General features: G+C 50.6%; 1 protein-coding gene across 1 annotated transcript in view; it reads right to left on the reverse strand.

The window, feature by feature from the left end:
* Positions 1-1976: 1976 nt before the first annotated feature.
* Kif5a (kinesin family member 5A) overlaps positions 1977-26024 on the reverse strand; it is a 34976-nt gene continuing 10928 nt past the window's right edge. Inside the window, exons 2-28 of the mRNA XM_051170452.1 lie at positions 19535-19622; positions 19376-19449; positions 18926-19030; positions 18403-18451; positions 17672-17727; positions 17372-17459; positions 17043-17167; positions 15119-15223; positions 14827-14975; positions 14471-14619; positions 14142-14317; positions 12143-12211; positions 11112-11318; positions 10694-10840; positions 9195-9383; positions 8758-8875; positions 8392-8456; positions 8177-8286; positions 7277-7378; positions 6650-6710; positions 6360-6431; positions 6125-6229; positions 3549-3765; positions 3191-3344; positions 2991-3070; positions 2460-2487; positions 1977-2118 (exon numbers count right to left, since the gene is read on the reverse strand). Coding sequence (XP_051026409.1) covers positions 2040-2118; positions 2460-2487; positions 2991-3070; positions 3191-3344; positions 3549-3765; positions 6125-6229; positions 6360-6431; positions 6650-6710; positions 7277-7378; positions 8177-8286; positions 8392-8456; positions 8758-8875; positions 9195-9383; positions 10694-10840; positions 11112-11318; positions 12143-12211; positions 14142-14317; positions 14471-14619; positions 14827-14975; positions 15119-15223; positions 17043-17167; positions 17372-17459; positions 17672-17727; positions 18403-18451; positions 18926-19030; positions 19376-19449; positions 19535-19622 — 2967 coding nt within the window. The 3' untranslated portion in view covers positions 1977-2039. The remainder of the gene's footprint in view (positions 2119-2459; positions 2488-2990; positions 3071-3190; positions 3345-3548; positions 3766-6124; positions 6230-6359; positions 6432-6649; positions 6711-7276; positions 7379-8176; positions 8287-8391; positions 8457-8757; positions 8876-9194; positions 9384-10693; positions 10841-11111; positions 11319-12142; positions 12212-14141; positions 14318-14470; positions 14620-14826; positions 14976-15118; positions 15224-17042; positions 17168-17371; positions 17460-17671; positions 17728-18402; positions 18452-18925; positions 19031-19375; positions 19450-19534; positions 19623-26024) is intronic.

Genomic DNA, 26024 nt, shown 5'->3' on the forward strand with positions numbered 1-26024 from the left:
GCTTCCGATACGTAGATACAGAGTACAAAGAGATACGGAGGAAGAGGACACATCCAACAGTCCAACAACACGGGCTGGGGAGGGAGTTAGTGTCAGAGACCACAGGTTTTGCAGCATGCTGAGAGAAGAGGCCTCAGTCCCTCTTAGAACTGGGGAAGAAAGAGAAAGAAGGTGTGAGGAGCTGGCCTGCAGCCGCAGGCCTCTGTGTAGGCAGATGGCATAGGCAGACACTTTGGTTCTGTTCCTTTAACACCAACAAGCTGATCCGACCCCGCTCACAGCCAGTCCATCCTTTTCTCCACCCCAAGTCTTCCCAGCATCCTCTTCCCTCTTCCCAGCTCTCCCTTTCTGGTGTTTTCTGCCTGGACCACTATCCTGGGAAAGCCTGAGAGGGTTGTGGCCTGGTGCAGCCCAGCAAGAGACTGGGCCTTAGGCCAAGTATGGCGGTGGCACACACCTTTAATCCCAGCACTCGGGAGGCAGAGGCAGGCAGATCTATGAGTTCAAGGCCAGCCTGATCTACAAAGTGAGTTCAGGACAGCCAGGACAGATAGGACAGGCTACACAGAGAAATCCTGTCTTGAAAAACTAAAAAAAGTGAGGGTGTGGTGGCACACGCCTTTAATCCCAGCATTTAGGAGGCAGAGGCAGGCGGATTGTTGTGAGTTCGAGACCAGTCTAGTCTACAAAGCGAGTCCAGGACAGCCAAGGCTACACATAGAGACACCGTCTCAAAAAACAAAACAACAACAACAAAAACAAAACAAACAGAAAAAAAGAAAAGAAAACCAGAGAGAGAGAGAGGATCTTTTCTAACATGGACAACGAAATAGGTCCCACTGTCCACACAGAGTCTAAAGCAACCATGACAAGATGCCTTGTGACACCAGGAACAAAGGGGGCGGGGAGGCAATTGGTTTCCATTTTCACTGAACAGTGAGGAGAGGCCTGCCACTAGCTAGAGGCACTAAGAGTCAGAGAGCATCATAGGTTAGGTAGCATGTGCAGATACAGGGAGAGCACAAGAGTAAGCAGACATCACTCCATGTAGCTAAAGGCAGAGGCACCATGGGATGGTCTCCGAAGCTGTCCTGTTACCTTAGTGTGACAGCGACCCCTAGTGGTGGAAAGCAGCACTGTGGCTACTGCCGGCAGCTAAGGGAAAGCTTGGGGCCATCGGAGGTGAGGGCTGGATACTAGCTCGGTAAAGGGAAAGTGCGCATTGATGTGATTTGGGTTTTTAGCAAAGGTTTTTGTCTGTTTCTGATACAGGGTCTCACTAACTCAGGGCTTCTGTGAACTCCTGATTCCACCTGCCTCCGTCTGGGATCACAGGTGTGTGCCACCATACCCAGCCAAGCCGGAGATGAAAGGTTTTGAAATGGTTTAAAGAAGAGAGGGGGTGAGATGTGGAGTTGGCTCAGTCGTGAAGTGCTTACTGAACAGACAAGAGGTCTATGTTCAGATCCCAGCAGCCACACAAAAGCCAGTCTGTTACCCCGGCACTGGGGAACAGACACAGGCAGGTGTGTGTGGGGAGGGCGGTGACTGGTCAGCCAGTCTACACACAACAGCAAGCTCCAGGTTCAGCAAGAGATCTCGCCTCCCAGCACTCGGGAGGCAGAGGCAGGCGGATCGCTGTGAGTTCGAGGCCAGCCTGGTCTACAAAGTGAGTCCAGGATGGTCAAGGCTACACAGAGAAACCCTGTCTCGAAAACAACAACAACAACAACAAAAAAACAAAAACAAAAACAAAAACAAAAAAAATTAAGAGAGAGAGATCTCGCCTCAAAAAATAAGGTGGGGTGTGATAGGAGAAGACACCCATACCAACCTTGGCTTCTGGATGTGTGTGCATGCACATATGCGCACACTCATGCACACATGCACGCACACGTGAACATGTGCACACACAGGTGCACACATGCGTGCACACACAAAAACGGAAGAGGCCATGGCCAAATAGGAGGCGGTTGGGGCCAGGGAGGAAAGCTGCCTGCAGCTACCTGAAAGTGCAGATTCGTAGCCAGGAATAGGAGTTAGCTGGCTGCTGTCTCTTGGTGGAGAGGGAAAAGCTTGGCCTGGTCCTCAGCCTCATAGCCGCATGGCAGGTCACTCCTGGAGGAAGACACGCACCTCAATCAGCTCCAGTCTTGCCATGCTCAGCGCTCCAATAGCATGCCTGTGCAGGGACAGGGAAGACTCCTGCTTCCCAGGGAAACCCAAGGCCTTGCCCAAGGTCAGCAGGCACTCTCCCCCCAGCTACCATGACTGGAATGGGGAGGGGCAGAGGGCGGGGAGTACTTGGATCTCCCTGGCTCCCTGGCTGCATGAAGTGACCACAGTGAGCTTCGTTTCCTCCCCCTCCCACCAGAACTCCAGGGAAGTCCAAATAGAGAAAAACATGGGACTCTTTCTGGTCCCACCTAGCGAACCCACGGGTGGTGGCATCTGGGTACCTGTTATCGTTGATATCCGTGGCATTTCCTGGGGAGTGTGGGGGGGGGTGACGGTTGAGAACACAGGGTTAGAAAAGGGCTGATGTGAGGAACAGTCTTCACAAACCCTTCCCCTCCTAACGCCTCTGAGGAACTGGTAAGCTGAGGCACTCTCCCCTCACCTATCCAAGGCTGCACTGCTATACTTTTAGAAAGTCTCCAAGTGCTCACTCAGAAGAGACAGACGGGAAAGGGCAGCAGCGATAGGGGCAGCCAGCCTACTGCTGAAGAAACTAGTGGGTCTGGCGGGGATCTAGGTAAGCCTAAGGCTCAGACAGTGAGCCACGTGAATCACACTCCCCAGACCTTCCCCACCCTGTACCAGGAACGGAGTGCAGGGCAGAAGCCACACTAGGCAAGGGCCCCTGCACTTGGCTGTGATGCTGTCTTTGCTTTTGATACCCTGGCATGGGAGAAAGGTTTGGCTAGTGTCCGTCGTAGACAGCTCTCATCTCCCCTGAGAATCCTGTAGGCTGGATCTTTGTCACTCACCATTGTCCATGTTGGCCTTCTGGTAGGAAGCCAAGGGGCCACCAGATGTGGTCCCATTGCTGGCACAGGAGTTAGCAAAGCTGGAAGAAACAGAACGGAGAGGCGGCCCCTGGAGCCCACCATTGCTACCCTAAACACCACTTTGCCCGTCCCTGTCCCAGTCACTCTTTTGAAAAAGAGGTCAAGCCACGCTCACTCACTACAGATCTGAGGTGGAGCTCGGTGCAGCCTGCAGGTGCAGGTTCTGGTAGTTCTGGAAGAGGTTGTTGGTGTAACTGATACACTCGGGGCTCCGGGTGCCGTAGGCGTTGGTGGGTGAGGAGGCAGGGTAGTGGCCGGGCCTCACAGGCTTAGCTATAGAAGAGAAGACACAACTGTGAGAGAGCTATTGGTTACCCCAAGTTTCCCTGGTCCCCAAGGCCAACCTCAGCAAAACGACCTCATCATCCTTTGCTGGAAAGGCTGGGGCTAAAAGCAAGCATTGAATTGTTTGGCACTCAAGGACTGGCTGGCTTTGCTCCCAGGGCTGATGTGGTCTCGCCTACTGACACCACTCACCAATCTGGGCGGAATGGCCCCGCTTGCCGGAGCTCTTGTACCGCACTGCTTCCTTGATGCGGTCTACCTCCTGCTGGTAGCGGCGCTTGTCCTTCATGGCGCCCTCCTTGGCCTCCTTCAGTGCACCCTCCAGGGCCTTAACTCTCTCAGCCGTAGCCCTAAGTCGTTTTTCCAATTTAGGAAGCTCACAACGCAGATCTGCATTGTCACGTACCAGCTGTGGAGCGAGCCAAACAGAAGAAGCCAGAAGAAAAGCCAGTGACCCAAAATAGTGTCACCAGTGGAGGGTGGGGGTTGGGAGTGAGAGAGAGAGAGAGAATAAAGGGAAATCAGGACGGTATCATTTTCTTGAGAGGCCTTCTCCCTCCCTTTAGGTCTTGTGACAGTGCCCCATCTCAGGTCCCATCCACCTGGACACTCCCTTCCACTGTATGTCACAGCCTGTGCCAGACCAACAGCTCCAGGGCCCCAATGGGGATGAGATGGCTGTGTGGGCATGCAAAGGGTGGGACAGCAAGACCAGGTGACAATGGGGCAGACGTGGGCTGAGAGGGGTGCGACTAAGAGCAGTGCAGAAGCAGAAGCTGGAACCAGGGACACCCATACAGCCACACACGGAGCCTCACAGGAAGGAAAGAAAATGTTTGCAATCGCACAAACATTTGTGCTTGTTACCTTCACCAAAGACCTTCTAGACCATCCTCCTCTATCCCATAGAACTAAGCTAGAGTGTGATGGCGACCACTCTGCAGCCAAGAAATGGCCCTGGGATCATTTTGCAGGGCCCACACAATGACTGGGGCACTTGAAACTGCTCAAGTGCAAGGCCTTGGGGGCCAGGAGGGAAGGAGGCTGGGGGGCAGTCAGGCAGGCCAGCATAGCATAGGACACAGTTGGTCGGTCGGTCGGTCGGTTGGGGAAAGAGATGGTGCCAGAACCTGCATTACAACCTTAGCCGACTGAGGGAATCCTCCAGTGTCGCTGCACTGCTGGCTGAGCTTAACTGGTGGGTTTTTACAACTCTCTTTCCTTCATAGACTTTGCGGAGCAGGGCATTTGCTTATCCTGTCTGTCCTTTAGGGGAGCAGGCTTTGGCATTTAGGACGTAAAAGCAGAGGCACAGGGTTTGAGGAAGGGAAAAAAGGAGCAGCTTCAAAAAACAAAAAAACAAAGGCCAGACGTGGTGACGCACGCCTGTAATCCCAGCACTCGGGAGGCAGAGGCAGGCGAGTCTCTGTGAGTCCAGGACAGCCAGAGCTACACAGAGAAACTGACTTGAAAACAATGACAACAAAACAAACAAAACAAAAATCAAAGGAAGGAAGGAACAAAGAAAGGAAGACAGGATCTTACTCAGTAGCCCAGGTTGGCCTAGAACTCATGATATTGCCTTTGCTGCCCTCAAACTCTAGCCTCTCAGATGCTAGGACCACAGGCCCATGCCGCTGTGCCTGGCTGCAGTTTGATGTGGACTGGGGTTGAACCTAGGGCTTTGCTCACCTTCAACAAGTATTCTCCCAATTAGGGAGGTACAGGCTACGTCCCTAGCAATAGCCACCTTCCCCTCCTCCTCTTTTTATGACTTTCCGTCATCCAGCTTTTCTGTTAAGATGTTATACCATTTCATAATAGAAGGAGGGAAGGATAATTAGTTAAGCCCTCCACAGGTCCAAAGGACACAACCCCATCAGGTTATGACCAAGCCTCGCATTTGGGAAGTTTCCCAGAGGACACGGCCATCAGGCTGGGAGGAGAAGGTGGGACGGCTAGTGAGAATGAGTCCCCACGGAATCTGAAAGGTGGACCGGAGAGGAAGGGGATGGAACTTAGGCTGTGGCTTATTTCATCACTCGATCAGAGCCTGCTGCCAGACTGTTGAGTGCGCTGGCTCCCTGGTGTGGACGAGGACGCTTCCACTCTGGACGCACCAAACATTTCCTGTCCCGATTCCTCTGGACTGCCCTCTCGCCCACCCAGCCCAATACCTCTGACACCCAGGCTTCCACCTTCAGAGCAGCAAAAGCAAGAAGGGACAGAGAGGCAGCAGCTCAGCACAGAGGTTCTGACTGGCCCCTACTAGGGGCTGGGTGGGCCATGCGAAGAACATCAGTCAATGTCCCGCATACCTGCCCCAGATGAGCAAATGGAGTTGCCCAATTCTCTTGTTTCTCTTATATTCCTATCTGAAGTCTGGTACTAGTATACCCTGACAGCCACATAGGGCTAGAGGTGCACCCAGGTGCAGCCTAGGCAAGCCTGCCGCTGAGCCACCTAGCCCGCCTCAGTGGCTATACCCTTGTGCCTCTACAACCTCCAGCCATTTCCTCCTCCTCCTCCAAGGCAGGGCTGGGGACTTCTACTTTAAGTAAAGATAGGCTCAAGAAAAACTTTTGAGAAGGGAAAACAGGCTCATAGCAAAGATCGGGGCACACATGGAACCAGATAAGGTACCAAGAAGGAACTAGTGAACAGAGGAGCCTGTGGACAGCGTGCAGCCAGCTCTTCCTGAATCCATGGGCCTTGGGTACCACAGCATCCCGGCCTCAGGGTCTTGCCAGCCCTTTCTGGATGCTCACCTGCTTGTGAACCTTTGTAAGCTGTTCCAGGTTGTTCTCAAGAAAGGAGATCTTCTGCTTTTGGGAGTGACTCCCCCCACTGTCCTCGGGCTCCATTTCTGCACTCTGCTTAGACAGAAGGGAGAATAGACATGGCTGTCCCAAAGCCAAACTGAGCCCATGGGGGACAACAGGCTGGAAAACGCTGAGAACGGAGGACAGTACAGAGTTGCCGAGACCTGAGGACGGCGCTTACTTTCTTGACTCGAGTCGTGACGTCTTGAACGAACAGCTTGCGAAGGTTGTGGAGGGTCTGGAGTTCCCGGGCCTGCGAAGGGTAATGCAGAATTGGGGGCATCTGGTCTCCCCCCTCCCATCCCCCAGCCACGGTCATTTGAAACCTTCAGCTTATCTAGTCGATGGGTCTCTCAGCCTGACTATGGCACAGACTCACAGTAAAAGGCCAGGAAGAGTAGAGGGGGAGAGCTGAGGAGGACGGGCTCCTTCTCCCACCCTGTGAACCTGGAACAGAAGGAAGCCACTCACAACTGTCTCCTCCAGCCCCTTGAGGTCCTGCTTGGATTGCTCATGTCGCTCGTACAGAAATCTGTAGCAAGAAAAATAAGGAGGATGTGGGATGGGGAAGGCCCCTCAGGATGCGCCTTCCCACCATTCCTCTTGCCTTCACTTACCATCAGTTATTATACACCCTACTCACGTCTGCCATGCAGCATCAGAAAGGAAATCTTAGGCTCTAGTATTTACAGCTAAAACTACCAGGTGCGCACCCTCGCCAACTCTTTAGTCCATCTGCATCCATGGCCACATACAAAGTTTCTTGGGATCATGATGCCAGCTATGCCACATCAAACCTGATTTTCATACTTAATAGCCTTGGCTGTCCCACAACTGTATAGACCAGGCTGGCCTCGAACTCACAGAGATCAGCCTGCTTCTGCCTCCCGAGTGCTGGGATCAAAGGCGTGTGCCACCACGCCCGGCCTGGCAGTCATTTCTGCTGGTCTCCTTTCCTTTCTCCCTACCTGTTCATGCTTCCTGTGAACATCGTCACCACAGGCGCGCGCACGCACGCACGCACGCACGCACGCACGCACGCACGCACGCACACGTCTGCGCCACAGCTCGGAGCCTGCCGGGGAACGCGTCACTCACGTCAGCTCCTGGAGTTTAGCGCTCTTCTCGTGCTCCTCGTTCTTTAGCCGCTCATAGTCAGCCTGAAGCTTCTCCAGCTCCAACTGCAGCTTCTGGTTCAGGCTGGGGAGGGTGGAGCATCGAAGAGACAGAGATGCTGAAGGGAGAAAGAGGAAGCCCACCCTTCCCGCACACGCTTGTCTTCTTCTGTGTGTCCCATTGAGACCGGATGCGTCCGCTTTCAGATACCAAGGATAAACACTGGCTACCGTCTTCATGACAGGATGAGACCCTGAGTATACCAGTTGTAAGTCTCAAGGACTTCTTGTGTCTTTTTTAAAAATTATTATTATTATTATTATTATTATTATTATTATTATTATTATTATTATTATTGGGTTTTTTTGTTTTGTTTTGTTTTTTGAAACAGGGTCTCTTTGTGTAGCCTTGGCTGTCCTAGACTTACTTTGTAGTCCAGGCTGGCCGTGAACTCACAGCAATCCGCCTGCCTCTGCCTCCCAAGTGCTGGGATTAAAGGCATGCGCCACCACCACCACCCGGCTAAATTATTAATTTTTTATGTGTATGGTGTTTTGCCTGCGTGTGTGCCTGTGCGCCCCCTGTGCCTGGTACCCGAGGAGTCCAGAAGAGGGTATTGGATCCCCTGGGTCTGGAGTTACAAATGGTTTTGGGCCACTATGTGGGTGCTGGGAATCAAACCCAGGTCTTCTGGAAGAGCAGCCAGTGCTCTCAACCGCAGAGCCATCTCTCCAGCCCTTCTCCTGTCTCTTGAATTTGGCCTTCAAAGTGTGTCATTGTTGAGGACATGGCCTTAGACATTAAACATCCAGAAAGAGCACTGGTGCGGCCACAGCAGGCTGGGAGAATGGGAGAGACCCTGGAGCCCCCTCTAGCCCTTACTCTTTCAGCTCGTCAATGGTCTTCTGTTTCTCATTGATCTCATCCCGGAGGCGGGCCAGCTGCCGGTGATGGGCTTCACGGTGGCTCTCCATCTGTAGCTCCAGGGCCTTCTGCAAACAGCCCAACCCTGCGCTCAGAGCCAGATCCCCCGGCCCCTGCCCTGCCCTGTGCTGCCCTGCCCTGCGAAGCACCCACCTCACACCTTCCCAGCTTACCTTCACCTCCTCCGCATCCTGTGCGTCTGGCTCCTTGTCTTTCAGAGCCACTTCATGCACAGTTTCTAAGTAAAAGAGAGGAAGACAGCTTCCATGACACCACTGAGCTCCAGGTCAGGGGGTGGGGTGGGGGGATGGGTGCATAGGGACGCTTTGCATCGGGACAGTCCAATTTGAGTCATCAGGGACAGAGGGCAACAGGGTCTACGATCCGTGTAAGAGGAACTAAGCGTGAAACCCAGGCTACACGTCCAGCAGCACATGAGCTCACACCAGGCCATTTCTTCCGATGCGTGTGACTTCTCTTTCTGGTCCCTCTGGGACCTCGATCCGAGGGCGGCTGGGACAGATGGAAGAGGGTCTCACCCTGCGCCTGAAGCTTGGCGAGCTCATCACTCAGGGAGTCATAGGACTCTTCCAGGTGTCGTTTCTTCAGCTCCACACTCTGCATGTACTCCGTGAGCGAACGGATCTTGGCCTCGTGCTGGCGAAGGGAGGTTGTGGGCATGAAGACGACCAAGGATGCTAAGGCTCTCGTGCTGCAGCTGTCCCCCCATGCCTTCCCCTCCTGCTGCACTTTCTATGAGGCTACAAGGCCAGGGGCTGTTCCTATGGAGACTCTTCCTTTAAATGATCAAAGGACAGTACCCCCTAAACTTTGTCTCTGGCCTGGATCCTCCCCGGTATCACCCCGCATCTTCAGTCCTTGATCTCCATTGACCCCAGGCACTGACCTAGAGGTGGGTGTTGGGAGTTTATCCGTAACCAAAGAGCAGCTGCCTCTCTCTTCCTCAGACACTCACCTGCGAGATGAGCAGCTGGCAGGACGACAGCTCCCGGCCAGTCACCTCCATCTTGCGATGACACTCCACCTGGAGGCTCTCCAGCTGCCGGCACCGCTTAACCACGGACTTGACCTCCGACTTGATTTTGCTGATGTAGAGCCGGGCCACTGTGAATTCCTCTTCGATAGCCCCACTGATCTCCACTGGCTGAGTGTGGGCAGAAGGAGGAATGGCTGCTTCTCTGAGGCAGAAAGCCTGTGTCCACACCCCCTCACCCCCCACCTGAGCTCAAGGAAACCGGGAATTCTTCAACATTTTAGCAGCTTGTGCTGGCCAGTTTTATGTCAAATTGACACAAATTAGAGTCATCTGAGAGGAGGTAAACTCAACTGAGAAAATGCCTCCATAATATCAGGTGTGCAGGCAAGCCTGTAGGACATGTTCTCAATCAGTGATCAATGCAATAGGGCCCAGCCCATGGTGGGTGATGCCATCCCTGGGCAGGTGGTCCTGGGTGCTATAAGAAAACAGGCTGAGCAAGCCGTGACGAGGATGCCAGTAAGCAGCACACTCCATGGCCTCTGCATCAGCTCCTGCCTCCAGGTTTGAGTTCCTGCCTTGGCTTCCCTCAGTGGACTGTGAGTCACAATATGTAAGTCAAACCCTTTCCTTCTCCAAGTTGCTCTTGGTCACAGTGTTTCCTCACAGCAATGGTAACCTTAACTAACACGTCAATTCAAAGCCTCTGTTTACATTCAGATGTCAAATTTTAATAGTCTTCCCCTTCCATCTTAAAAATCAATGAGTTGGCAGGCATGGTAGCCCAGGCCTTTAATTTCAGCACTCGGGAGGCAGAGGTAGGAGGATCACTATGAGTTCCAGGCCAGCCTAGTCTACAAACTTAGTCCGGGAGAGCTAAGGCTACACAGAGAAACCCTGTCTCAAAAGACAAAAACAAAACAAAACAAAAATCAATGAGTCTTTTCTTCTGTTTGCTACATTGTCTCAAAGCCCTGGGTAAGTGTTTTGCTTGCCTCAGCCTCCCAAGGATGATCTAAGCTCCGCACCAAGCTGGGCTTTCCTTTGTAGCTAAACTAGTTCTGCTTCATAGTCACAATAGGTCATTTTCTTATGCATAGATTTGCATGTCATTCCTACCCTGTGTCGCCTCTAGATCCTGCTACTAATATTTCTGGAGCCCTGTGTGAAACCTTTAGAACACGTCTTTTCAGTTGTACCTGCTTCTCAACGTTTTTATGTGTCTAATCTGAGGCACAATCCCCCTTTTTTTGTTACCTTAAAAACAAAATAACAAAGAAACAAACAAAAATTGGATATTGCTATGTAGGCCAGACTGGCCTAGAACTTGTTTTTTTCCCTGCCTTAGTCTCCCAATATGGCTCTTGGAAGGGATGCCCTCTTCTCTTCCACAAAGGATGGACTGTCCCACCATGCATCTCCCTCCAGTGCCCAGGGCAGGAATGACTGGAACAGCATTGTTCCGTCTTCCTACTTACCAGTTTAATCTCACCGTTGCCCACAATGACACTGAATTCACTCAGGTCCTTCATCAGCCCGTTCAGTACCTCAGCGATCCGTTTTCGCTGGTGTCCACTGACCTCCTGGAGCCGCTGTAGCTCAGACTCCAGGGACAGCATGGTGGCCTAGGGACAGCCCCTAGGGTCATTCCCATTGCCAGCCTCCTGAACCTCCTGCTCCCCTTCCCAGCTTGAGCAGAGCCTCTCATGTCATGCAAGACTCTGAGGGCTGCTATGGACAGAACACAGACCCTGCAGAAGCCTCTGGAAGAAAGAAGGGCACATTGCAGAGGCAGGCTGGGGCAGGGCGTCTCAACACACTGAATGTCAGCTCAGGAGGTACGTAGCAGCGGGAAGCAGAGGTTGGGGGCCCTCGGGACATTCGCCAGCCATTTACCACTTTCTGGGACAGCTCGTCCACCAGCAGCTGGTTCTGCTGGCTCTTCTCCTCCACCTCCTGGGACTTCTGGTCGTAGTTGACCGCCAGCTCCTCCAGGGCCTGCAACACTTCCTTCACCTCATCCTTCGCGGCATCGTTCTCTGACTGCAGGTGGCTCAGCTCCCGCTGGACCTTTTCGTTGTCCCCCCGAGTGGACACTAACAGCTTCAAGGAAGAGATGGGCATGCAAGACCGCAAGATGTCAGCAATGATCACCTCTGGCCCCTAGGCCTGTGTGAGCTAAATCTGGACACCTGCCTAGCACACACACAAAGTACAAGCCAAGGGCGTGACTCGGGCTCCATTAACCAGCAGGAAAAGCACGGGACTCCATCATCTGGGCTTTCAGAACAGCCTGGCTGGTTGCTATGCAGCCTGGATAGTGACACACCTGGCTGATTGCAAATAGGGCTGGATTCTTTCAGTTAGTTTCCGAGACAGGGTTTCTCTGTGTAAGCCCTGGCTGTCCTGGAACTCACTCTGTAGACCAGGCTGGCCTCAAACTCAGAGATCCAGATGCTTCTGTTTCCTTGAGTGCTGGGATCAAAGGCATGTGCCACCATGCCCAGCTTAGCCTTGACCTCTTGCTCTTCCCAACTCAACCTCCTAAGTGAAGTTTCCATATTGCACAATGTTCATGGGTGGATGAGCAGAATGCCCATTCTTCCATTGTTTGTTTGTTTGTTTTCAGATGAAGTTTCCTGTATCTAAGGCTTTGCAGCCAAGAATGACCTTTGACTTCCATCCTGATTACAGGTGTGCACCAGGTGTGCGCCACCACAACTGGGCTACGCTGTGCTAGAGATCAACCATAGGGCTTCAGACCAGCCAGGCTCACAGTCTGCCTACACAGCCACACCCTCAGCCACACCCATCCCGGGCTAAAGAAGCGGTTTTTGATTTGCAAGGAAGGAGCCAAAGTCTTGCCTCAGGCTGAGCCCTGCCTCCCTCTGGCTGCTCCCTCCCGCCCCCCCCTCCCCCCCAGTTACCTCTTCCTGGTCCAGCATCTGCTGCTTCAGCTTCTCGATGAGCTGGCTCTGCTGGTTGATCTCATCATCCTGTCAGAGATGAGGTGCTGAGGGGCCACTTCTCCCACTTTAGGGAGAAGCCAGATCCCCTGAAACTTCAACTGCTTCAAGTTGGAAAGCTCACACACTGAAAGGAGGCTTGTCCCTGGCTTCCTTACAGGTATGGGACATGTTTTTTCAATGCCTTTGAGACAACCTTGGCACTATACAGCAGAAGTCTACACATCCATAGCCTTTAGCCTCAACCTTCTATGTTCTGGGATTATAGGAAGAATATATATATATTAATATATATATATCTTACTTTTAAAATATTTTTTTATTTTATGCATATGGATGTTTTATCTGCCTATATGTCTTTGTACCACATGTATGCCTGGTGCCTACAGAGCCAGAAGAGGCATCAGATCTCCTAACACTGGAGTTACAGATGGTTGTAAGCCACCATGTGGGTGCTGGAAATGGAGGCCAGGTCCTCTGGAAGAGCATGCAGTGCTCTTAACCACTGAGCCATTTCTCCAGCCTCAAAAGCAAATGCTTGTGCATGACAACCAAATACATTTTGACAAATGAGCTCTCAGACATCTATTTAAATGATTTTTTTCCCCCAGACAGGGTGTGCAGGCTCAAACTTCCCACGTAGCTAAGGGCCACCTTGAGCTTCTGATATTTCCGTTTCCACGTGAGGTGCTGGGTTCCAAGCCTGTGCCCCTATCCGCCGTTGCATCATCCTACAAGCCCTGTGCATGCCAGGCAGGCACGCTACCAACTGAGCTATATCCTTCGCTCCAAACAGATATGTTTACGAAGAGCCGTTACTAAAGTGGAAAACTACTTGTAATGTAACCCTGACTGAAAAATCTAGAGTTGGTCAGGGTGGCCACACTTGTCACCCCAGCATCTCGGAGCCTGAGGCAGGAGAAGCAAGAGTCTGAGGCTCTCCTAAAATATAAGACTATCTAAAAGCAAGAAAAACCAGATGCAAATCACTCAACCGTATATCTCAGTTGCATGATACACACACACACAAACACACACACACACAAACAGTAAAATATTAACACTGTTGTCTCTAGGTGACACATGACTGATGTCTTTCATGTTCTACTTTTTTTGTTGTTGTTGTTTTTGTTTGTTTGTTTTTGGTTTTTGGCTTTTGGAGACAGGGTTTCTCTGTGTAGCCTTGGCTGTCCTGGACTTGCTTTGTAGACCAGGCTGGCCTTGAACTCACAGCAATCCACCTGCCTCTGCCTCCCGAGTGCTGGGATTAAAGGCGTGCGCCACCACGCCCGGCTATGTTCTTCTACTTTTAAAACTTATTGTCCAAGGCAGGCCCAGTGGCGCAGACCTGTAATCCAGACACTCGGGTGGCAGAGGCAGGTGGATCTCTCTAAGTTCAAGACCAGCCTGGTCTACAAAGGGAGTTCAGGGCAGCCAAGGCTACACAGAGAAACCCTGTCTCAAAAAACAAAACAAACAACCCAACAACTCATTTTCCACATCATAGTAGTTGTATAAAGCAACTTTTTAAAAAAAATGGCAGCGTGGCTGGGTGCTGTGGCGCAGGCCTTTAATGCCAGCACTCAGGAGGCAGAGGCGAGAGGATCTCTGTGAGTGTGAGGCCAACCCTGGTCTACAGAGTGAGTCCAGGGCAGCCAAGGCTACACAGAGAAACCCTGTCTCAAAAAACAAACAACAAAATGACAGTGTGCATGTGTTTGTGTGATGTGTGCATGTGCACGCCACAGTGCTTGTGTGGTGGTCAGAAGACAGCGTGTGGGAGCCACTTCTCTCCTTCTACCACATGGGTCCCAGGAGATGCAACGAAGATGCAACTCAGGCGGTCAGGCTTGGCAGGAAATGCCCCCCGCCACCGCCCCCCCCAATCTCACCAGCCACAAGCCAGCTTTTGTACCCTCAGCCTCTCAGCCCTCAGCATCCACCCAGCCGCCGCCTTCACCTTGTCATCAAGCTGTTTGTACAGGCGGCGGATCTCTTCCTCATATTTCTGCCTCTCCTCAGGTGCGATGCGGACCACAATGGATGAGTTGTCGTTCACCGGCGTCTCCTCACAGAGCTCGGCTCCCAGAGCTGAGTCTTCTCCTGCCAGGCGCTCAGTCTCAGGCACATTCTCTCCTGATGGAGGGACAGAAGGGGAGGAAAGACCACATCAGGTGTCACCTATGAGACAAACCTCTGGGTATCTGTGGGGGGGGGGGTGATGTTCCAGACTGATCCACCTGGGGCGCCGTCCCTTAGCCACCGTCTCCCACGGGGTCCCTCTCTAACCATTGCGCCACCGGCTCAGCTCAGCCTCCAGCTTCGCAATCGTCTCCTTCTGGGCCTTGGTTTTCTCCTTCTCCTTCTCATATTTCTTCTTCCATTGCTCGGCAGTCAGCTCCAGATTCACAGAGGCGGTGTTCTTGATGGTCTTTGCCCTGAGTGAAAAGAAGAGCAGAGATGAAACATGAGTCAGTCTCTGCCGATATGGGGTATACGTGCGTGCGTTTGTGCATGAGCGTGTGTATGTGTGTGCACATGTGTGTGCACATGTGTGTGCATGCATGTGGTGTGTGTGCATGTGACTAGCAAGGGATGAGACTGGGCAGGGCTTCCGGAATCCCTCTGGGGACCGTGACACTGACCGCTGCCCAAACATCAGGGTGGACTTGGTCTCTGCGTCATTGTAGCTGGACGGCGAACAGCAGATGAACATGGTGGTCCTGCAGTTCCCGCCCAGAGAGTCCTGGAGAATCCGGGTCATTTTGCTGTCACGGTACGGCACGTAGCTTTTCTAGGAAGCAGGCCATGAATGAGAAAACTTATGCCAACCAGGTAACGAAGGATAGCAATGGGGGGGTTGATTAGAATGATTAGACTAGACAATGAGAAACCGGGGAGGCGGGGAAGAGGCTGGGGTGACCTAGGGACACTTACAGTGCCCTCGGCCAGAGCAGAGATCACGTTCCCCAGGGCGGACAGAGACTTGTTGATGTTCTTGGCCTCGTCCAGCACAGCTCCCTCTGCCCCGGTCTTGCTGACCTGTCGGAGAATTACAGGACAAGTGCGGCAGGGAGGCTGGAGGGACAGAGCGGGGCTTGGCCAGGGTGGGGACCCTTCCCCCACTTCCCTGAACACTCTTGCTGAAGTCCCTCCCTCCCCCCTTGATAGCCTATCATTTATATGACATATTTCTGGTTAGCAAACCCGGCACCAGAGGGTAAGCCTGTGGTTGCCGAGGGATAAGTGGCAGGGAGAGCGGGAAGTAGGATCTGGCAGTAATGAGCCTGTATGATCTTGAGAACAAACTAAATCGACTGGATTATTTGGGACTAAGGGTGGGAAGAGTCTCTATTGTTTTTAAAATTATGTGTATTACCAGTAGGCCCGGCTAGCAATCAATCAAGACACAGACACTTGTTATATTTTAAAATAGCCTTAGTTAACCTGGGGCAGGGCAGATATCAATCCTCTAAACTACTTTCCATAGTAGGGCCTCAGGCATGGGATCCCTGCCTCAGTACCATGCCATCTGCTTCTAATAACTTCTGTCAAGTTACCGCCCATTCATAATCCCAAAAACTTGCTAATTATCACCATCTGGGCCAAATCTCCATCCATGTCAGCCAAGTGCTTCTCCTCCATCTAACCCATGGTGCAGCCTTCTCCTCTCCTCTCCCCCAGTCTCTTTCAAGGCCCAGTCTGGCCTTGAACTCCCTCTGCTGCTAATGAGGAGCTTGAATGGTCTGACCCTCCTGCCTCCATCTCTCAGGTGCTGGGATAACAGGCATGTGCCAGCTCATGCAGTGGAAGATGGATATTAAACCCAGGCTCTTGCACCTGCTAAGTAAGCACTCAACCAAATGAGTTGTGTCCCCCACCTTGAATTATAAGTGTGCGTCTGTGTGAGTGTGAGTGTGTGTGTATGCGCATGTGTGTGGACATGAGCGTGTGTGCCTATGTTTGTATGTGCATGTATGTGTTCGTGTGTATATGCATGAGTGTGTGTGCTTTTTTATTTTTTTAAACTTTATTTGTATATGAGTGCTTTATCTGCCAAAGAGGGCATCAGATCACATTATGGATGGTTGTGAGCCACCATGTGGTTGCTGGGAATTGAACTCAGGATCTCTGGAAGAGTAGGCAGCGCTCTTAACCACTGAGCCTTCGCTCCAGCCCCCTGCCCTTTTTTTAAAAAAGATTTATTTATTATTTATACAATGTTCTGCCTGCATGTATGCCTAGATGCCAGACAAAGGCACCAGATCTCACCATAGATGGTTGTGAGCCACCATGTAGTTGCTGGGAATCGAACTCAGGACCTTTAGAAGAACAGCCAGTGCTCTTAACCTCTGCGCCATCTCTCCAGCCGAGTGTGTGTGCTTTTGAGTGTGTGTGTGTGGGGGGGGGGGGTGGGGAGGGCGTGGGCAGATACAGCCTCATACGCTGGTCCCCGACTCCGCCTCGTTTCAGGGTGGGGCCCCTTTGATGTTCAGTGGTGCTCACGCCACACCCTCCAGCTGTAGGGGCACTAGAATTACAGGCCAAACCACCATTCTAGTTTTATGTGGCTTCTGAAGATCTGACCTCGGGTCCTCAGGCGTGCCCAGCAAATGCCTTACCTAGTGAACCACTTCCCTGCGATGTTATTATTTTAATGGTGAAACATTTGCTTATTATTGGGGTTCGCGCTCTCCGCCTGTCGCTCCCAAGTGCTGGAATGAACCGTGCATTGCCAAAACACATGGCCAAATTTATTTTTTTCTTCCAGATTTAATTTTTTAAAAAGGCAAGCCTCCCCCCCCAAAGGATTCCCTTTTGACCCCCACCCCCACCCCACCTCACTCCAAACACCCCCAACCTTCTCGCTCCCGGCCAGGTCCACAAGGTACAGCTTCCCGCTGAGCTTCTGCTCTGTCTCTATGTTCTCCTGCTTGATGTTGATGAGGAAGATGCTATGGCTCCGGGAGCTGTGTTCGTTCATATCTGCAGGAGACAGGTCCTCTGCCTACCAGCCCCTGCAGAGCTGTGGTCCTCAGGCGCACGGCCCGCTAGCCACCACTCCACCCAGGACGTCCCTATTGTGTCATCTCCTAAGGGCCCCTCCTCCTCTGTCGCTTGTCTGCCAGTGGCCACAGAAGAGTGGTCAGAAGACCTCCAGACCCAGGAGCTCTTTCTCTCCCCACTCACTGGTGACAGCCACGTGACGGTTGGACTTCCCCTCGTCGATCACATCCAAAATCTCCTCTGGGCTGGACACAAAGCGTTCGGTACAGCCCTGCAGGAGGCAAACACCAGCACCATAAACGCTTGTCTTCAGACCGAGCTGGCCACACACCACCCAGGTGAACTGCCAGGGGTCCCTTCCAAGTCCCTCTTGGCACATCTCCCTCACCCACCTTCTGGGTCACTGACCCATCCCTGCCCCCGACACACACACACACTCTTCTTGATGCCCCAGCCGCACACGAGAACCCACCCCACTCTCACCTTGACAAATGGCACCCGGTTTTTGTCTTCATGTACAGACAGGTTTGTCTTGGTCACTGAATCAAGATAGAGCAGGCTAAGAGACCAGTACTCCCACCCCTAGGAACCGTACAGTACAAGGGTAGGGAGACTCCCCGGGGGGGGGGAGCATGCCATGGTCACAGGAAGGCCCCACCCCAACCCCCCTGACAGGACTGCAGCTGTTCTCAGCCTCAGTAAGGACTGAGCCTTTGAGCTCATCACATGACTCTTCCAGGCTTGGGGATATTTTTTCTTTTTTGTTTCTGAAGCACTGAGCACTCAGCACTGGAGACTGAGCCCAGACCCTCACACCCGCTCTGAGGGCTTGACCTCCTGCCTACATTTCCTATCTCTCTTCCTCCTCTTTGCCCTGTTTTTCCCCATGTTAATTAGGGTTTGAGCCCAAGGCCTCATTCACAACAGGCTCTACCACTTACCACCACCCACCCCTTTTTATTTTTTCCGTTTGAGACACAATCTTGCCTAGGGTGACCTCAAAATCACAATCTTCCTGCCTCAGCCTTCTAAGTCACTAGGCTTACAGGCAAGCACCGTCGTCCCTGACTGAAAGTCTGTAGGGAGTAGAGCCAGAGGACTCTGGTATGAAGCGGCATGCCCCCCGAGGCTCAACTGCAACCAATCTCTGGATAAAGTCCCTCTCTGTCCTCAGCCCCTACACCTGCCTTTGCCCACTGGGACCAAGAACTCACCATCCAAAAGGTCCCGGATCTTATCCAGGTAAATCTCAAAATAAGACACCTGGTTAGGGAGAAAGGGGACAATGTGAGGAGAGGGTCTGTTGTTTTAATTTTATTTATTTTTATGCATGTGAATGTTTTGTTTGTATGAATGTGTGTGTATCATGTGCATGCATGGTGCCCACAGAGGCAAGAAGAACGCAGCAGACCTCCTGGAACTGGAGGTAGAGATGGCTGTGAGCCACCATGTGGTTGCTGGGAATTGAACCCAGGTCCTCTGGAAGAGCAGCCAGTGCTCTTAACCTCTGAGCCATCTCTCTCTCCATCCCCAAGAGACTGATCTTAAATCTAGCATGGGAATCCCAAAGCAATATGACTGGCTCAAGGAGGGCAGTGGCTGGGAAAGTGCCAGCAAGGACATCTTGGTGAAAGGCTGAGGTGACTGGAGGGAAGAGTAAAGCTTTAGCTGGTTCATTCTAGGTCTTTCCTTCTCAGAGCCCATCTTGAGGCCCCAGGAGCCATATATGCTGGTCACCTTGATGTGGAATTCAAGGTTCTCATCCATGGAGTAGATGTGGTTGAAGATGTCTCGAGCAATCCGAGGAATGATCCCCATCAGCTGAGGGTCATGCAACTTCCCCTGAGGAGTGAAGGCACAACACAGTAAGGCTGAGACTCAGGCAGGCAGGGGCCAGCAGTAAGGAGTGAGTGACTTAAGGGTGCTCTCAGGAGATGGTCCCCGCCATGTCTGCTGTGAGCAGAAGCTGATAACTCAGCAGTGTTCGGACCTCCGTTGCTGCTAGTTTTCTAGACCCAAGGAGGGAAAGTGGGCAGGCTAAAGGGATCCCACCCTCCCCTACTGCAGTGCTCTTCATCCCATGCTCCTGACCCACCCGCACTGACCCCTGGATTTTCCACAATGGAGATTCTTTGCTCTTCTGTGAATGGTCTTTGAATCCCTCAACCCCCAGGTCAGAGCGCTCACCTCCATGGTGTGTGTTTTCCCTGAGGATGTCTGTCCATAAGCAAAAATTGTGCCGTTGTAGCCAGCAAGGACGTCTGGAAGAGAAGGCAGAGAAAGAGAGCTGGTGTGTGTGTGTAATGGTGAACATGGGAAAATACACTTCGAAGAGGAGTCTCTTACCTTTGACGATCTGCATGGCACACGCATGATAAACCTGCTCCTGAGTCGTGTTTGGGGGGAACACGCGGTCAAAGACATATGGCTTTCCCTGGAGGGCAAAGAATACAGGTTAGGCCTCAGCCGGGGGTGGGAGACAAAGACGAATGCCACGGATCTTTCCATCCGCCTGCAAAAGGCGTCTCACGCTAGGGCTCTGAAAACACACGGGCTGCTCGGGAGATGAGGGCGCCTGGCCAGAGCCACAGAGTTTACGCCTGGCAGCAGGAGTGTGCTGTGGTGGACTGTCACTAAGGGCTGTCACGCAGTGAGGTTGTGTAAGGGGTCCTTGTCTGGATGTGATGTTCTAGCGATTCCACTAAGCCCAAACACCTTCCTGGGAAACCAGACAGAAAAAGACAAAGGAAAATTAGAAAGTGAGGAACCATTCATTAACAGTGGAAAGAACCTAAAAGTTTAAAAAATCTCTTCCCCTACCAAGCTGTATGGCAGGTATTGAACCTCTTTTGTTTGTTTTCAAAACAGGGTTTCTCTGTGTAGCCTTGGCTGTCCTGGACTCGCACTGTAGACTAGGCTGACCTTGAACTGACAGGGATCCACCTGCCTCTTCCTCCCAAGTACTGAGATTAAAGGCGTGTGCCACCGCCACCCGGTGGTATAGAACCTCTTTAAGATGTACTAAGAAAGGTGCTGGAGAGGTGGCTCCGCAGCCCAGAGCATGTACTGCTCTCGCAGAGGATCTGAGTTCAGTTCCCAGCACCTGCATAGTAGTTTTCAAGTCCTTAACTTGCCAGGTGTGGTGGCGCATGCCTGTAAACCCAGCACCTGGGAACAGAGGCAGGAGAATCTCTGGGAGTACAAAGCCAGCCTGGTCTACAGAGTGAGTCCAGAACAGCCAGGGCTACACAGAGAAACCCTGTCTCAAAACAACAACAACAACAAGAGCTCTTAACTCTAGGTCCAGATGACCTAGTGTCTCCTTCTGGGCTCTAACAGCACCAAGCACACATGCAGTACACTCACATACATGCAGACAAAACACTCTTACACATAATTTTTTTAAAAAGTTGTGTTAAGTAAAAGATGCAGAACTGGTGACAGGTGTAGAATGTTCCTGGGGCGTGAGGGAATCAGGCATGGAGAGACAGTGCACAGACCCTGGCACAGTTCCCTCAGTTTGAAAGAAGTATATGAAATCAGAAATGGGGATGCCCCTTAAGGAACTGTTGCTTAAGGAACTGTTGCTCGGTGGGGGAGCAGGAAGCCAAGCACAGGAATGAACAACAACAGAGCAAACAGAAAAGATCATCAGACCCAGGTAATATGCTGTAAGCCATATAAGATTCAGGGAGCTAAGCAAAGAACCCCCAATCATGTTTGGGGCTTGCACTCTGCTGTCATGAGTGGCAGATTCCTGGGTTGTGTCTCGCTATCAATCAGACCATTCTGTGAATGATTTCACTAGAGTCCACATGTGTCCATCTGAAAGATGGGCCTCCGGATCCACCCAGGGCAGAGCCTGGGAGATGAACTTTAAAAAACTAAAGAAAGCCCCCACCCCGTCCACCTGGCCGGGGTTAGATGGACAGCTGTGCTAAGCACGCTTCCACAATTCTGCACCATGTGCACTGTACTATTTGTCTAGGAAGAGTTTCACAAGTGTTGGCAGTGGTTACTTTGGAGAGAGAAACCAGGAAGGATGATACTTTTTATTGTGAATCCTGCACTGGTTACTTTTTATCAAGTGTTTATTTGTTGTTTTGGCTTTTTGACACTTTTTGTTTCTCTTTGTAGCCAGGGCTGTCCTAGACTCGCTTTGTAGACCAGGCTGGCCTTGAACTCACAGAGATCTGACTACCTCTGCCTCCTGAGTGCTGGAATTAAAGGCGTGCACCACCAAGCCTGCTTGACACCTATTTTTTGAGACAGTCTTTACTGTGAAGCTCTCTGGCTAGCCGATAAATCGTGATGTAGACCACGCTGGCTTTGAACTTGCAGCAATCCTGCCTCTACCTTTCAAGTGTTGGGATTACAAGGCATGGACTGGATTAAATTCTTTTTTAGAGGTTGGAGAGATGGCTTTACAGTTAAGAACACTGGCTGTTCTTCCAGAGGACCTGGGTTCAATTCCCAGCACCTGTAACTCCAGTTCTAGCAGATAGGACACTTTCCAGACATACACTTGGGGGAAACATCACATAAAATAAAAAATAAATAAAAACAAAATAATTTAAATTGTTTTTTTTTTAAGATTTCTTTTAGCCGGGTGTGGTAGCATATGTCTTTACAATCAGCTTGAGGGAAGCAGAGGCGGGTGGATCTCTGAGTTCTACAATGTGGATTCCAGGATAGCTAGAGGTACATAGAAAAACCTTGTCTCTGGCCAGGCATGGTTTGCATGCCTTTAATCCCAGCACTCGGGAAGCAGAGGCAGGCAGATCCTTGTGAGTTCGAGGCCAGCCTGGTCTACAAAGTGAGTCTAGGACAGCCAAGGCTACACAGAGAAACCCTGTCTTGAAAAACAAAACAAAACAAAAAAATAAAAAGAACCTTGTCTCAAAGTAAATCAATAAATATGATTTATTTTTATTTTAAATTATGTATATATGTATGTGTGCACATATATAATATATATTGTTAAATAATATAATATATATATATATGGGTTTTTTGTTTTGTTTTCGAGACAGGGTTTCTCTGTGTAGCCTTGGCTGTCCTAGACTTACTTTGTAGACCAGGCTGGCCTTGAACTCACAACAATTCGCCTGCCTCTGTCTCCCCAGTGCTGGGATTAAAGGCATATGCCACGCCTGGCTTATATGTTTTTTAAAAAGATTTATTTATTAATTTTGTGTATCTGCATGTACACCTGCATGCCAGAAAAGAGCATTAGAACACATTATAAATGGTTGTAAGCCACCATGTAGTTGCTGAGAATTGAACTCAGATCCTCTGGAAGAGCAGACAGTGCTCTTAACCACTGAGACATCTTTCCAGCCTGCTATATACGGTTTTTTTGAAAGACAGGGTTTCTCTGTGTTGCCCTGGCTGTCCTGGATTCACTCTGTAGACCAGGTTGCCTCTGCCTCCCGAGTACTGGGATTAAAAGTGTGCACCACTATTGCCCTGTTTATTTAAAATGTTTTAATGTCTCATAACTACACACTATGACTGTACTACTGAAGACACCACTCACATTGATTGCAGGACATAGAGAAATCAATTTCAAACTGACCAGAAAACTTCCTTCCTGCTATCTAGCTTGCATAGTGCCAGAAGGTTCTATTCCGGCTTTTGGGGGAGAAAAAAGTCAGTGGTTTTAGCCAGTATTTGAACAATGTTGCAATTGTACAATGTTACAGAAAGTTACAAATTTGACCTGTTCTTACTGGGGCAATAATGGCACAGCTGTTATCAGGTACCCCACAGGAGGGGATTTCACACTTAATGCTGTAGTTCCGATCAAAAGCCCATGGCAGCCGGGCAGTGGTGGTGCACGCCTTTAATCCCAGCACTCGGGAGACAGAGGCAGGTAGATTGCTGTGAGTTCAGGCCAGCCTGGTCTACAAAGCGTGTCCCGGACAGGCAAAGCTACACAGAGAATCCCTGTCTCGAAAAAAACAAAAAAAGCAAAACAAAACAAACAAACAAACAAAGCCCGTTGCTACCCAAGCACTCCAGAGGCAGACGCTGGTGGAGTTCTGTCACTCCAAACCCAGCCTGACGTACAGAACAGAGCAGTCAGGGCTACATGATAAGGCCCTGAGTATTCAATGGATGTCTTCAGCTGCATTCTAAAGATTTGTATTTATAGAGCTGGCCTTCTCCCAACCTTATTCAGGGAGTCTTCTTTTTGTGGTGGGTATCAGTTAGTGTAGAGATTTATAACTAATCAGGCCGGGCAGTGGTGGTGCACACCTTTAATCTCAGCACTTGGGAGGCAGAGGCAGGCAGATTGCTATGCTATGAGTTCGAGGCTAGCCTGGTCTACAAAATGAGTCCAGGACAGTCAAAGCTACACAGAGAGACTCTGTCTCAAAAAAAAAAAAAAAAAAAAAAATTTTTTTTTTTTTAAAAAGAGAGAAAGAGATTTATAATTAAAGCACTAAGAAAAAGGTACTGAATGTTCATCCCTAAATGTGTCATATTTATCAACACACACACACACACATCCCAGCCTTAAGTGGGACATATTTATCAACACACACACATACACACACACACACACACACACCAGCCTCAGGGAACCCTGAGGAAGAGGAGCAGAAGGTGTAAGGGCTGAAGGAGGAGTGCTGTAAAGTGCTGCTTTCTGAATGGGATATGTCTGTCCCATTCATGAACTCACAGCAGCTTTAGTTAGCGCCACAAGGCAGCATGCGTGGGGACGCATGCTCCATGCCCCATACTGCTGGGACAGCTGCTGAGAAAGGAGAGTCGTCCTTTCTGAAGAGTCTTCCTGTGGGCACTGTTGGTGCACGCCTTTAATCCCAGCACTCTGGAGGCAGAGGCAAGAGGATCTCTGTGAACTCCTGGCCAATCTTTGGGGCTGGAGAGATAGTTCGTCACCCATTTACTTGGTGGCTCACGGTTATCCGTAACATGAGATCCAGGTGACCTGGTGGCCTCTTCTGGCCTCCATGTGCACCAGGCATGCAAGAAAAACACCTATACGTGTCAAAAAATAATAAAATTAATTTTCAAATTGGGCTGGAAATGTACTGTTGTTTCCTGGATTTGATCCTGGATAAACTAGGTGTGGCAGCTCATTCCTGTAAACCCAGCCCTGGGGATATGGAGGCCGGAAACTCGGAAACCCAAGGCCACCCTCAGCTGCACAAGGACTTCAAGGCCAAAGACTAGACCAAAATAATGTCTTTTAAATTAAATCTGGCTTTTGGTTAAAACCAGACGGCAGTATTTATTTGGTCTCTCCATAATCGTTGCATCCGATGCCCAGGAATTGGGTGGAATCAGGGGGAAGCTCGTGGCAGAACACCTGCTGCCATACAGGCAAGACCCCGGGTTTGATCCCAGCACCAAAACATTCAGTTAAAGCCGGGAAACAGAATTCACAATGGAGCTGTGGAAGGAACTCCTTAGTAGGGTGTGGTGAGCCGATTTTACTGAGTCATTCTATTTCATTAAGTACTTAAATATTTGTACTCTCTACCAAGATCCCAGTGCTAAGGGTGCAGTTGGCAAAAACACTTACTGAAGTGATAAAAGATGGATATCAAAACATTCATTTCAGTGGTTTGTATTAAGGAAAGCCAGAACAAAGTCAAACACCAGCAGAAACAAGTTGGATTGTGGCTCAGAGTGAGTGTGTAGCATGCTCGGGCCCTGAGCCTTCATCAGCCTCATCACAGAAAGAAAGATGATAGGGTGGGGATGGGAGAGGAAAAGGAATAATTGTTGAAATTTTATTTATTTGTTTTTAAATATGAGTGCTCTGTCTTCATGCACACCAGAGGGAATCAGATTTCCTTACAGATGGCCATGAGCCGTCAAGTGGTTGCTGGAAATTGAACTCAGGACCTCTGGAACACCAACCAGTGTTCATAACTGCTGCACCATCTCGTCAGTCCAGCAATAACTTTAAAAAAAAAAAAAAAAAAAAAGATTGGGCTGGAGAGATGGCTCAAGGTTAAGAGCGCTGGCTGCTCTTCCAAAGGTCCTGAGTTCAATTCCCAGCAACCATATGGTGGCTCACAACCATCTATAATGAGATCTGGTGCCCTCTTCTGGCGTGCAGGTGTGCATGCAGGCAGAACACTATACATAATGACTAAATCTTAAAAAAAAAAAAAATATTTGTTTTATCTATTGTATATGAGGGCTTTATCTTCAGGAGAAGGCATCAGATCACATTATAGATAGTTGTGAGCCACTATGTGGTTGCTGGGAATTGAACTCAGGACCTATGGAAGAGCAGGTGGCACTCTTAACCACTGCGCCATCTCTCCAGCCCCCCAGTAATAACTTTTGAAAAGGAAGATTGACAAGAAGGCTCATCAAGTGAAACTTCTTATTGCCCAAACTGACCTAAGCTTGATCCCCTAGATTCACCCAGTGGAAGGAAAGAACCGACTCCCAAAACTTGTCCTCAGACTTACGCATGCACGCACGCACGCACAGAGTCTATGGAGATTACATTTATGACACATGTGGTAGATGAGCTCATATGTGGCTGCGTTCAGGGGCCGTGGATGGAGTGTGTCTCAGAGCGCCTGCTGGATGAACTGCACATCCTGCTAATGGCCACGAAGTCTACTTGAGCCCTGAAGGTAGTAGGCTTCCTGGCAACGCTTGTGGCCACAGTGCGAGAAACGTGCACTTGATGTTGGGGGGGGGGGAGACGACACAGTGAAGAAGACCCATAGGGCCATGGCTGGAGGCATTGCTTCCATCTTAGCAGGCTTCACTGCCTTGGTAGCATCCTCCAGAACAGTCATCCGAATCCTCCGACCCTCATGAATGTTAAGTTCGGAGT

Source organism: Acomys russatus, chromosome 28 (genome assembly GCF_903995435.1).
Source record: "Acomys russatus chromosome 28, mAcoRus1.1, whole genome shotgun sequence".
Classification (NCBI taxonomy): Eukaryota; Metazoa; Chordata; class Mammalia; order Rodentia; family Muridae; genus Acomys; species Acomys russatus.